This window comes from Asterias amurensis, chromosome 3 (genome assembly GCF_032118995.1).
Source record: "Asterias amurensis chromosome 3, ASM3211899v1".
In the NCBI taxonomy this organism is placed as follows: Eukaryota; Metazoa; Echinodermata; class Asteroidea; order Forcipulatida; family Asteriidae; genus Asterias; species Asterias amurensis.
Genome location: NC_092650.1, coordinates 3,627,348 through 3,637,963, shown reverse-complemented (window position 1 = coordinate 3,637,963; position 10,616 = coordinate 3,627,348). Strand labels below are relative to the sequence as shown.

The 10,616-nt window shown below is 38.3% G+C and overlaps 2 protein-coding genes across 2 annotated transcripts; one reads left to right on the top strand and one right to left on the bottom strand.

The window, feature by feature from the left end:
- The first annotated feature begins 33 nt into the window (after nucleotides 1–33).
- Nucleotides 34–1,800, top strand: LOC139934617 (small ribosomal subunit protein uS17m-like). The gene is made up of 2 exons (XM_071928906.1): nucleotides 34–263; nucleotides 902–1,800. The coding sequence occupies exons 1-2, from the start codon at nucleotides 144–146 to the stop codon at nucleotides 1,229–1,231; spliced, it is 450 nt and encodes a 149-aa protein (XP_071785007.1). The 5' UTR covers nucleotides 34–143; the 3' UTR covers nucleotides 1,232–1,800.
- Nucleotides 1,801–2,000: 200 nt separating this feature from the next.
- LOC139934615 (RNA polymerase II subunit A C-terminal domain phosphatase-like) lies at nucleotides 2,001–10,562 on the bottom strand. Its single transcript, XM_071928904.1, has 6 exons — nucleotides 10,244–10,562; nucleotides 9,074–9,157; nucleotides 7,980–8,070; nucleotides 7,590–7,715; nucleotides 6,864–7,114; nucleotides 2,001–6,396 (listed from the first exon to the last, which is right to left on the bottom strand). Exons 1-6 carry the CDS (start codon nucleotides 10,495–10,497, stop codon nucleotides 4,872–4,874), a joined length of 2,331 nt encoding a protein of 776 aa, XP_071785005.1. The 5' UTR covers nucleotides 10,498–10,562; the 3' UTR covers nucleotides 2,001–4,871.
- Nucleotides 10,563–10,616: the final 54 nt, after the last annotated feature.

Sequence of the window (10,616 nt, the reverse complement as noted above, 5' to 3'; positions counted from 1 at the left end):
AACTTTCTGACTCTTGAGGGCGGTATGCCACAAAACATAAATTTGCTCATTATTTCTTATTTTCTGGTCTGGAGAGAGAAAGGAGCGGGGACGTAACTTGGCAAAAAGAACCAGTTGAATTTCAACAGTGAAGTGTGAGGAAAATGTCAGTTCATCAGCTTAGGAACATGAAGATACTTTTAGGCCAAGTTATTGGTACGAAGATGAGGAAGACAGCCAAAGTTCGAGTAGAACGTTTGGTTTTGGACGAATACGTAATGCAGGTAAATATTTTTTTAAAGAGGGGTGGGGTGGGATTGGGGGAATGGGGGGGGGGGGGTCAATGTTACAGTTATGACTTATGCTGGCTTCAATACAAACTTTTTGTTATAGAAGCCTACAGCAGCTTATTTATAGTACAAAGCATTTTTGAGAAAACATTTGGAAAAGTTTCCGTATGGCGCCACCACTTTTTCATTCGAAATAAAATAATATAGTATCTAATTTACCTGATTGATATCCCTTTTTGTAAAAATGAGTGAAAAAGTGGTGGCGCCATACGGAAAGTTATCCAAACATTTTACTTCGAATATAATTATGGTAGTAAAGTACGCCTAGGCCTAGCCCTACTAATGTATTTTTTTGTATAATTATAAATATAATTTTATAAAGTAAAGCCTAACTAACTTACTAACCCCTAATTAAAGGTCTAATAAAACTTAATAAAAGATTAGTTTTGTGTATTCAGTGATTATTTTTCATGTGTGGACTTGCTCCAGATTTTTGATGATAATTATTTCAATTGTACATTGGATTATATATGAAGTGGGTCTCGCTTTAAATAATTCTATTTCTTTGTGTAATAATTCATTGAAACTTGTTATAGTTAACACAAAAACATACTTCTTTACTTTCTCCCCAGTACTATCCAAAAAGGATGACCGTCTTTGCTCATGATGCTCAGCAACAGGCCAAGGAAGGTGACATTGTCCTGGTGAAAAAGCTTCCTATACAGCGTTCCAAAAATGTCAAGTACGACATGGAACAGATCATCTACAGTCTTGGTAACGTGACAGATCCAATTACTGGCAAGAAATGTGATGCGTTCTCATACTGGGAGGACTCCGAGTCTATGGAGGATGTGATAAATGGAGGAGATGCGGAAGGATCTGTTGACAGACTCTCAAGTGATGAAAAAGAGAGAGACTTAAAAGATATCGAGCAGAGACAGATGGATGGAACACCTGTATGATGTTGGATTTATCTCTGAGAAAAGTCAATGAACGCTACAGACAGTTTATAAAACAATTGTATATTGTGGGTTAAATCAGTGAAAGGTTTAACTCCGGCTGTTGGTTGTGACATTTTTGCGGAAAAGAAAAACTCACTTTTGCAGGATGTCCTCCCTTTGCAGTGGTGTGCAGGCCATTTGCTATTTAAAACACCAGTGACGAGACAAAATGATCTCCAATCGAACCAAGCACAGAAGTTGTCCGTCTAGTTCAGTGAAGAAAAGCATCCCTAAAGATAGCCATATTTTCTTTGGACCATGAACTACAAAGATCAAAGTTCACCTGTTTCATGATCTAAGAACTTGATGTAGTTCCAATCAGCTGGAATGTTTCTCATGATTTTTGCATAATCTTGTGCAGCAGTGTATGCTATGGTGGAACTGAATAAACCTTCAGCTCGCAATATTTCAACAGCAAAATACATGCAAATGTGTACATGAAGACTTTGATTTACATTTGTTTTCTGTTTCCCTTTACTCACAATATCAGGGGATTCTCAGAAATTAGGTGAGGTTTGCGATAGCACCAGGTGTAAATCTCTTTTTAGTAGTGTTGGTTTTAAAAAGAATGATTCGGTGGTTGACAACGCTGATGGTTGACTCTGATGAGACCTTTTCAGAACCAACACTATTCTAAAGAGATTTACACAAGGTGCTAACGCAAACCTAACCTAATTATACTTCCTCCATGCAAAGTTTGAAATCCAACCAATAGACCGATCCGTTAAGCTCCGCCCCATTGCGTATTTACCTATCACAACGCAACACAGGTCGACAAATAAGGTCCGACATGTGTGCGCGTATGCTTGGCGCGCGGCAGATTGTGCAGAAAGGCGTTGGAGAGGCTCACGTGTTCTTGCTCACACGTGCGTCGTGGGCGGAGCCTAATGGATCGGTCTATTCTCAGAAATAACGGGCGACAACCAAAAGATCAGCCTACCAATGTGATGTGATATATTCTCTATGTTGGGAAAATATACTTTAAAACTAAACGTCTCAATTGGGTGTTATTTGACAGCTCTTCTCATCTGTTTGATGTGCAATGAAACCCAGTTTTTAGTGTCACTGTAAGAATTGCCTCGATTAAAATGAAACATCAAGTTAACTTCGCATGTTAGCTTTTGTCTCTGCATTCTTAAAAAGGCACTGGACACTATTGGTAATTACTCAAAATAATTGTTAGCATAAAAAACTTACTTGGTAACGAGCAATGGAGAGCTGTTGAACAGTGTTGATAGTATGTATAAAATTTTGAGAGAAACGGCTCCCTCTGAAGTAACGTTGTTTTTGAGAAAGAAGTCATTTCTCTTTAAAATATTTTAATTGAATTGTGCGACAAGGGTGTTTATTCTCTGGCAACTTCGACGACCAATGGAGCTCAAATTTTCACAGGTTTGTTATTTTATGAATATGTTGAGATACACCAAGTGAGAAGACAGGTCTTTGACAATTACCAAAGGTGTCCAGTGCCTTTAAAATAAGAAAAAATGTTACACACTTCATTGATCAGAGATTTATATGGAAATAATATCATGGTTTTATTTTATTTCCTTTCTTCTTCAAAAGGTCCCTGATAATACATAATTAAACATGGTTGTTACGATTACCAATACTTGTATATTTTCTTTGAATATTTAATCAAAATGGTTCAACAGGGCTTGCAGTAATATTGATTCAGTTTAAAAACTGGTTTGCATTTTGATGTTTTAGACTTTTCCTTAAGATATTACACTGTGATGTGTTGTTATCTATTAATTACCAGACCTACAGTGTATATAAAAATTAAGGTCATGAGATATACTGGTCCGATGCTAAAATTACTTGCCTTGGCATGCTTGGAGAAAATTTCGAGGCCCTGCTCAAAGGCGTTCGGAAAATATTACTAGATATTTACACCGTCATGGAAACCAATACTGTACATGATTCCTAAACTTCAACATGCACAAAGAATACTCAATAGAAAAATCAAAATTCTATATATCAAAATATCGGGACATTCTATATTTCAATTTACACATTACACTAAATTTAATGTTTGCAAGTATATTTACATATTTGAAGAGGTCCACCTTCTGTACACTAAACACCACAATACACAATTTACAAATTATACAAGTTCTTAAAGATGGGGTCATAGTTGGTTTTTGTCAACGTTATGTTGATTTTCAGGGCAAAATATCAAGAAAGATACCAGAAAAGTGATAGTCTCATCTGATTACAGTGTCCACTTGTTAAGAACACAGCAAAAAACTGTTGCGATGTTTTCATTAAAGAACGTTGAATCCATGTTTAGTGAGGTGACAGCGAGTACCAACCACATCGCTAGCTGTAGCATTCACAAACGGACACCAGGGAAAGTTGAATCACCAAAATTTGCCTAAAGCATTCAGCAATCTTTGGAGATTCTAGTTTTTGACAAATTTTTATTGATTTTTTAATCAACGGGGGTGCTTCAGACCAAATAATTTCGCAGGATGTTTTTCTGCCATTACAATTCTTTTAACAAAATAGGATGAAAATTAAACAATGTTTTATCAAGGTCATTAACAAACAATGATCCTACATTTTTAAAAGCCAAACACTACTTAATGAAAGTTGTTTTATATACTTTAAAAGGGTTTTGATACCTTTTGTAGATCAAGTTATTGGCCATGACATGAATCCCTACTGTCAATGATTGAGAATGTAATATAATTTCTGTAGAACTTTCAGCTTCATTATTATTTTGTCAAGTTTTTGAGAACAAAATCACAGAGAAATGTTTTCGGGAGAGTCGCGTAAATACGTTGTACTACATGCTTCAATGATTTTCGTCTCATTTTTGTGACATCGTTAATTACTCTTTTCTAAAAAAGTACTAATTCTCAAGTCTGCAGAAACCTTAAACACATACATGTACATATAATTGTGAGAAAGACAAGGAAAGATTTGCAATTTGTAAGCCCATTTTCACACCAATTGACTAATTCCCAGGGAATATAACCCTAGGGAATACCTGGGGAATTTAACCCCACCAGCACCCCTTGTTCATTTCACAACATTCACATTAATTTGATGAAATTGTCCAGGAAAGTTTAACTCTATGTATGATTAAACTCCTGGCTTGTCTGGTTCAACCTTACTCCCAAGATACAAGGGTAGCTATTTACTGGTAAACAAATTGCTTTTTCCCAGGAGTTTGCAAGGGTCAGCAATTCAAGTGTGAATAGGTCAAATAAACTTCCAGAGGAGTTTGTCTGTGTGAAATAGGCTTTACAAAACATCTGTAATACACGTGTTGCCCTTGTATGAAGCCACCATGACCATCTTTACACGAAAGTCATGTAAGTTAAATTTGTGAACATTTTCAATCCTACAACTGTTTTGCACACCCGCTAAAATGGACCTTTTTTCTTCTAAGCATCTTTTTGATTGTACATGTACAATGAATTTTATGACAACATCAAAAAGTGACAGTGGAGGACAAGAAACACAGAGAAAAACTATTGCCAAGTGTTTGGTGCCTAGTGGTGCTCCAACGACCCTCAAGGTTAAAGCAAAATTAAGGTGGTCTTTTGCTGAACAGCATCCTCATACTGTCAAAACGATGTTTGCCCTTCCTTCAGCTTTTACTATACGTGAGCAGGTCATCAATTTCTGCAGCCATTCTGTCCTCATCGCTACTACTCGGGTCTGAGTCACTCAGCCCAGCACTCGAGCTACTGTCCTCTGAGCCTGACTCATGGTCCGACTCACTCTCCTGGTTCAGCTGCTTCTTTGTCCATCCAAGAGGATTCTCGGCAGTCAGGCTCTCGTCACTGGAGGACGAGATTGCCTGAGTGATGCTCCCGAGGCTTTCCTGCTTACTCAAGTTCCCGCTGTCCGAGTCACTACTGCTGCTACTGCTGCTCTCTTCAAAGATCCCTTCCACTTCCTTATCCATGCTTTCCAATTCCTCCGATGAGAAGCTGAACACTGGATTGTACTCCGAGGACAGACTAACCTGGCGCTGTTTGCCACTGGTTCTTGACTTCGAGGACTGGATGGTGTCAGTCTTTGAATCTGGCGAGAGCTTACGCCGTTTTGCATACTCCTCCCCGTCGGAGATTGCTCGGGCTTTACCTGCCTGTTTTGATTTGTGCTTCTTTAGAAGTTTCTCCTGCGCCAGTTTGCGTATTGCTTCACTGTCGCTGGTACACGGCGTGCTGGCCCGGCTGCTGGATAGGGAAGCTGAGTCTGGCCGCGGGTGACCCGAGAACAGTTTAAACAAGCGTTCATCAACACGCTGCCAGCGCTCCCAGCAACACCAGAGCCACTCTGGTGTCACAATGTGGATGTTCTTGGCTCGCTGGGCGGCGTGTACCTTTGAGGTACCAGCCTTAGCAGCTATGACATGTGTGGTTGCATTGCTGGGACTTGTGGATCCCTTTGCCTTATATATTATATTCGGACTGATGTGAGCACCAAGCAGAGATGCAACTTTCCAGGCTTTGCTCTGTTCAGGATTGATATTCGTCGGGAAGACACCGCTAAAAACCAAATTCACACCGGTCAGAATCTTCTGTCTCAACGCCGGCAGGATAATTTTTAAATCGGGCTGCTCTTGCAGATGATCATATGCATCGTAAAATTCTTTGTGGATTTGCTTCAGGATGTCCGCAAGGTAGAGGAAATAATCGTCACTATCGCCACTTTCCTCTTCGGGCACCACCTTCTTCATTTGAGAATTCTGGTTACCGTTTTCCTTAGTTTTGTCTTCACTGGTTGTCTTGCTCCCCGCGTCACCATCTTTAACGTTTGTTTCTTTTTCCAACGGATTGTCTTTATCCTCAGATGACTTCAACTCCTTGTCGCTTACTGTAACGTCCATCTCAACGTCGGAAGCTTCCTTGGTCTGAGTGCAATCCGTTCCTTCCTCAACCTCCGACTCCTTCGCTGAATCCTCAACCTCCTTCTCCGAGGGTGGGTCTCCTTTGCCCGGTACCCCTTTGGAGTCCTTATCTGTCAGACCAGGAGGGGCATTGATGTCACCGGTACCCTCAAAATATTTGTAGGGTGGGACCATTATTAAATTTGGGGCATAGTTCCAAACGTCCTCTCGATCGTCGATGATGACCACCATGTTGTCTCCACAAGGGAAGATTGACCTGCGATCAAGAAGATAGAAAAGGGCAACCACTGTCAATAAAGTACAAATAATTCTGAGCAGACATTGAATGCATTTGAGTGCATTGTCGCAGAGCTATAATCACAAAGTGAAATCTGGACTATTCCATTTCAAGATGCAAAGGCCGAGTGATATGGAAAAGCAAGGTTTCACCTCGTGATTAAATTCTGTGACAAAATAGAGATAGAAATTTACCAGTCCATACTCTGAAAACTATTAAACCCCCTTCTAAACAAAAACAAGGCTATTTAATCACAATTTTTCTTATTTGTTTAGGAGCAAACAAAATTGGAAATCAGACTTGAGGCGAAAATGCCTGAAAAACATAAAAGACCGCAAGACTTTTCCTGTCATGAGTTTACTGGCCCGATGCTATAACCACTGGCCTCGAGCTTGTGATCCAGTGTAAATGTCCAGACCTGCCTAAGAATACCAAAGCAAACGTACCTCAAGTTCGCCGTCTTTGAATTGGGATCAAAACACTCGTCTCTGGAGAGGATTCTGTGAGAGAAGTACTTCTTCTCAGGGTCCAGGTAGGCAGCGATAGTGTGGGCATAAAGGCGGGCCCCCATGGTGAAGATGTGCAGCTCATACAAAGAGGAAGCCTTCTGCAAGAAGGCCTTGTAGCCCGGTCGCATCTTGGTGTGGTACCAGGGGTGGCGTGCCCCGGAGCCCCACAACTGGAAGTGACACACGCCCTATTAGATAAACAATGATAGAGATACCTGGATTAGTCTGATATCTACACAAGAAATGGTAGTAGAGGGGCGTCAAGGTTAAATCCAGTATTTTGATCAACTTGTTTAAACATTCTGTCTAGTATTATATTGCATATGCATTATGTAATGCTGTGTTAAGATTTGACAGAATTGAAATAAATGTGAACTAAATTGAAGAAAAAAAAATTGATAGAAATCTAATGAAAATTGGGAAAAAAGTTTCAAGTCTAGTTTCAAGTCTCAAACCTCATGCTAAAGTGGGGAAAAGTTTCAAGTCTCAATCCTCATGTTAAAATGGTGTAAAATGCCATTTTATTTTATACTCTTTCACGATGGTTTGTGTTTATGATCACATCATAACATTGAGTTGTGTTGGGATCTCATTAACACTGAGTGGTGTTTGAATCTAACACTGACTAGTATAAGGATCTAGCAGCCTTGTATGATTACTTACCGGTAGGTCCGGTGCAATATTGTCCATTGTGGTATGGATGATAGTTTGGTCGAGATCAACAACCAGCACCAGTTTACGACTCTTCAACAGCCGCCCTTCATCCAACTTGGCCAACTGGTAGGCAACCTGAAATACCAAAAAGTAATAACAATGAAAGAATATAATTTGCTTTTAACCCAAGTACACTGATGTGTATTAAGCAGTGTATAGGCCTTATTCATAACGTGGAGAAGTTAAAACAGTCAAATCACTCGGGTGGGATTCAAACCCAAAACTTTTGCATTGCTAGATGCAGAGAAAACATTTCACATAAATAAACATGTATATATCTGTATTTTTTAGAAAAGTATTTTCATAAACTTTGAAACAAAGATTCGCGGAGTCACTGACCTCTTTGCTCACTTGAAGCTCTGGGATGCTGTGCACCATGGCAACAGAAGCTGAGGATGTCTGTCGCCGTTGCCCTGGCAAACCCTGTGCCCTGTAAACATGATAATGAAAAGCAGATATTGTAAAAGTTATTTCAAACTAAATCATCAGATTATTGAAGAGTGTGTGTATTTATTTCCTGTTATGTTAACTGAGTCACTCCTTCAAACCAACTTCTGAAAATGTCATTAGATTAGTTCGTCCGGGTTTAGCGAAAATAACCAAATGTTAGTTTGTTTTCATCTGTGATTTGATGTATAAATGAACAGTGCTTACACAGTGGTCTGCAGGCCAAATGGGACTACTGGTCACAAAACTTGTTAAGCTAATAGATGTAACAGATCTTGCTGACTAGTCACTGAAAAAGTTTTGGGGCAAACCTGACCCAGGTTGAATGCCACCATTGCATGCAGTGCAATGAAACCTTGGGGGCCTATACACCAGGGCCAAGGGTAGTTATGAACATCACAACGGGGGTATTAAAACTGTGTACGAAACTGCGCTTCAATAAGTCCAGGCCTGCATATGGAGGCCATTACCCTCATCTTGGCATTGGTGCCCCCTTCAAAAGTTTTCCATATACTTAGACATTTTCCAATGAAAGTGCCCTTTGCAAAATGAAAAAGACCCTGCCCTCTAATAAAAGATAAAATTCAAGGCCTGTAACCCAACATGCAAATTTTTGGCAGTCACAGTATGGTCTGTGAACAGGATTACAGGCCTAGAATTTCATCTTTGAGAGGACCCCACTTTATAGACCTTTCTTTTGCAACGTCAAAGCCCGAGTTTTTGCCAACCCTGGTTGGAAAACTATGGAAAGCCATGAATGCAAATCAAAAACAGATCGCTACTGTTTGTAACAATGTTACAAAAACATTATTTTTGTATTTTTTAAACAATACGAGGTATTTTATTTCATTGAAAGTTTGCAGAAATTGTGAACTTGGTTAAAAGATCTGTTTATACGATTAAGTGTTTTAACAACATTTGGCCCTCAATGCCAACCAAGGCGGTTTGTTTATCAACAAAAGAAAGGTCTATAGTAACTAACTCACTCTCTGAGATCAGCTCCACACTCCGCACACATGTCCTTCATCACAGTAGGATGGGTGCAGCTAGCCAACTTGATGATTGTAGTCCTGTTAACAAGAATAATGTTTAATAAAAAGGGAGAGCCAAAAATCAGAAGTTGGATTATGAACTGAAAGCATTTTACAAATATGTACTTGATAATATTTCTCAAGAGGCTCCCTTAGTTTTATATGGAACTTTTCTTCCACTTTGGAAATTTCTTCCACTTTCAATTAGGTATATATGTTTTTATGAACAGAGACCAAACAATAATATTCCTTAGCTATAAATTATGTAATTTTTGTTGTTGTTCTTCTTAGTCCTCTATGGTTTACCAAAGTGACTTGGATCACAGAGAGAGAAAAGGTTTCTGTATCCTGAAATAAACGTTTTTATTTAGCATGTTCAGTATGAAATCAGTTTGTATTACTTAGGAGATATTCCCTTTGGTAAACAAAGAGCAAAAAAGTGGTGGCAGGATACAGAAATCTTTCCCTGAGAGGTGTGGGTGGAGCACTGGACGTACTATGACCTCTTCACTTATTTTTTACACTTGCCCTACCAATACCATCCACACATTTTTTTTTACAAACATCAGTTAATTTATAGTGTTTTTTTGGTAAAACATTAATTAATCTTATTTTATTGTTAGTTAAATACAATATTAAATAGTTATTATTTTTATAAAGTAAAATAACTAAAACAATTATAAAAAATTACTTTATTTAAATTAATAATTAATTATGTTTATTAATATTAATAAATAATTAATACTTTTTATTACAATAACACTTATTAAAATAACAGATAAGCAATAAAACAATTAATTTGTTGTTCATCCTTCATCTTTTCTTTATGCAGCCCTTACTTTTTTAAAGTATTTGTTTACAAACAAAATTCGTTTTGAAGAAAATAAATAGCGCCCCCTTGCTGACGGTTGGTAAAATGGGCGGGAGGTACCCACAGTCTTAGTTGCATCTATTTCGTGATAAAACCAATGCATATAAACTTAAGTTTCTTGCAGAATTACATAGTGCACGAAATCACTTTTATGTTGCATTTGACTCTTCAAATACTTGGAAACAAACTTGCACCTTGGAAACAATTTTTATATGTAAACAAAATAGGAAAAAAAAAAGGTTTTATTTCTTTACCCGGGTTGAACCACATCTCCTTCGCTGACCATCAACTCCTCGACAGTTCCGAAGTTATCGGACTTAAATTTCAGAATCTCATCTTTATGACTGTCAGCCTGCCCAATGCCATGAAGACTGTAGGTTGCGATGATAGTACCTTTAGCAACCGAAGCTTTCGGTTTCACCTTCAATTTTACAATTTTGCAAATATTTTCGCTTGGGAGGGAAATTTCCATCAAAGGGTCCGCCATCTTGATTTTAGGCCCGTGCATTAAAATTCAATAGGCTAACTAAACGGTCGTCAAACTTCATAATAATATTTTGTAATTAGGTCTAATATGAAATTCAATAAAGAAATGATGTAACCGTATTTATTTAAAAAATCAAACAA

Excerpts from the sequence above, each read along its gene's own strand:
- LOC139934615 (XM_071928904.1), bottom strand. The coding sequence starts at position 10,497 with ATGCACGGGCCTAAAATCAAGATGGCGGACCCTTTGATGGAAATTTCC. Across the intron at positions 9,158-10,243 it reads GGAGATGTGGTTCAACCCGG|GACTACAATCATCAAGTTGG; the intron begins GTAAAGAAATAA and ends TCTTGTTAACAG. Across the intron at positions 6,397-6,863 it reads TCAAAGACGGCGAACTTGAG|GTCAATCTTCCCTTGTGGAG; the intron begins GTACGTTTGCTT and ends TCTTGATCGCAG.
- LOC139934617 (XM_071928906.1), top strand. The coding sequence starts at position 144 with ATGTCAGTTCATCAGCTTAGGAACATGAAGATACTTTTAGGCCAAGTT. Across the intron at positions 264-901 it reads TGGACGAATACGTAATGCAG|TACTATCCAAAAAGGATGAC; the intron begins GTAAATATTTTT and ends CTTTCTCCCCAG.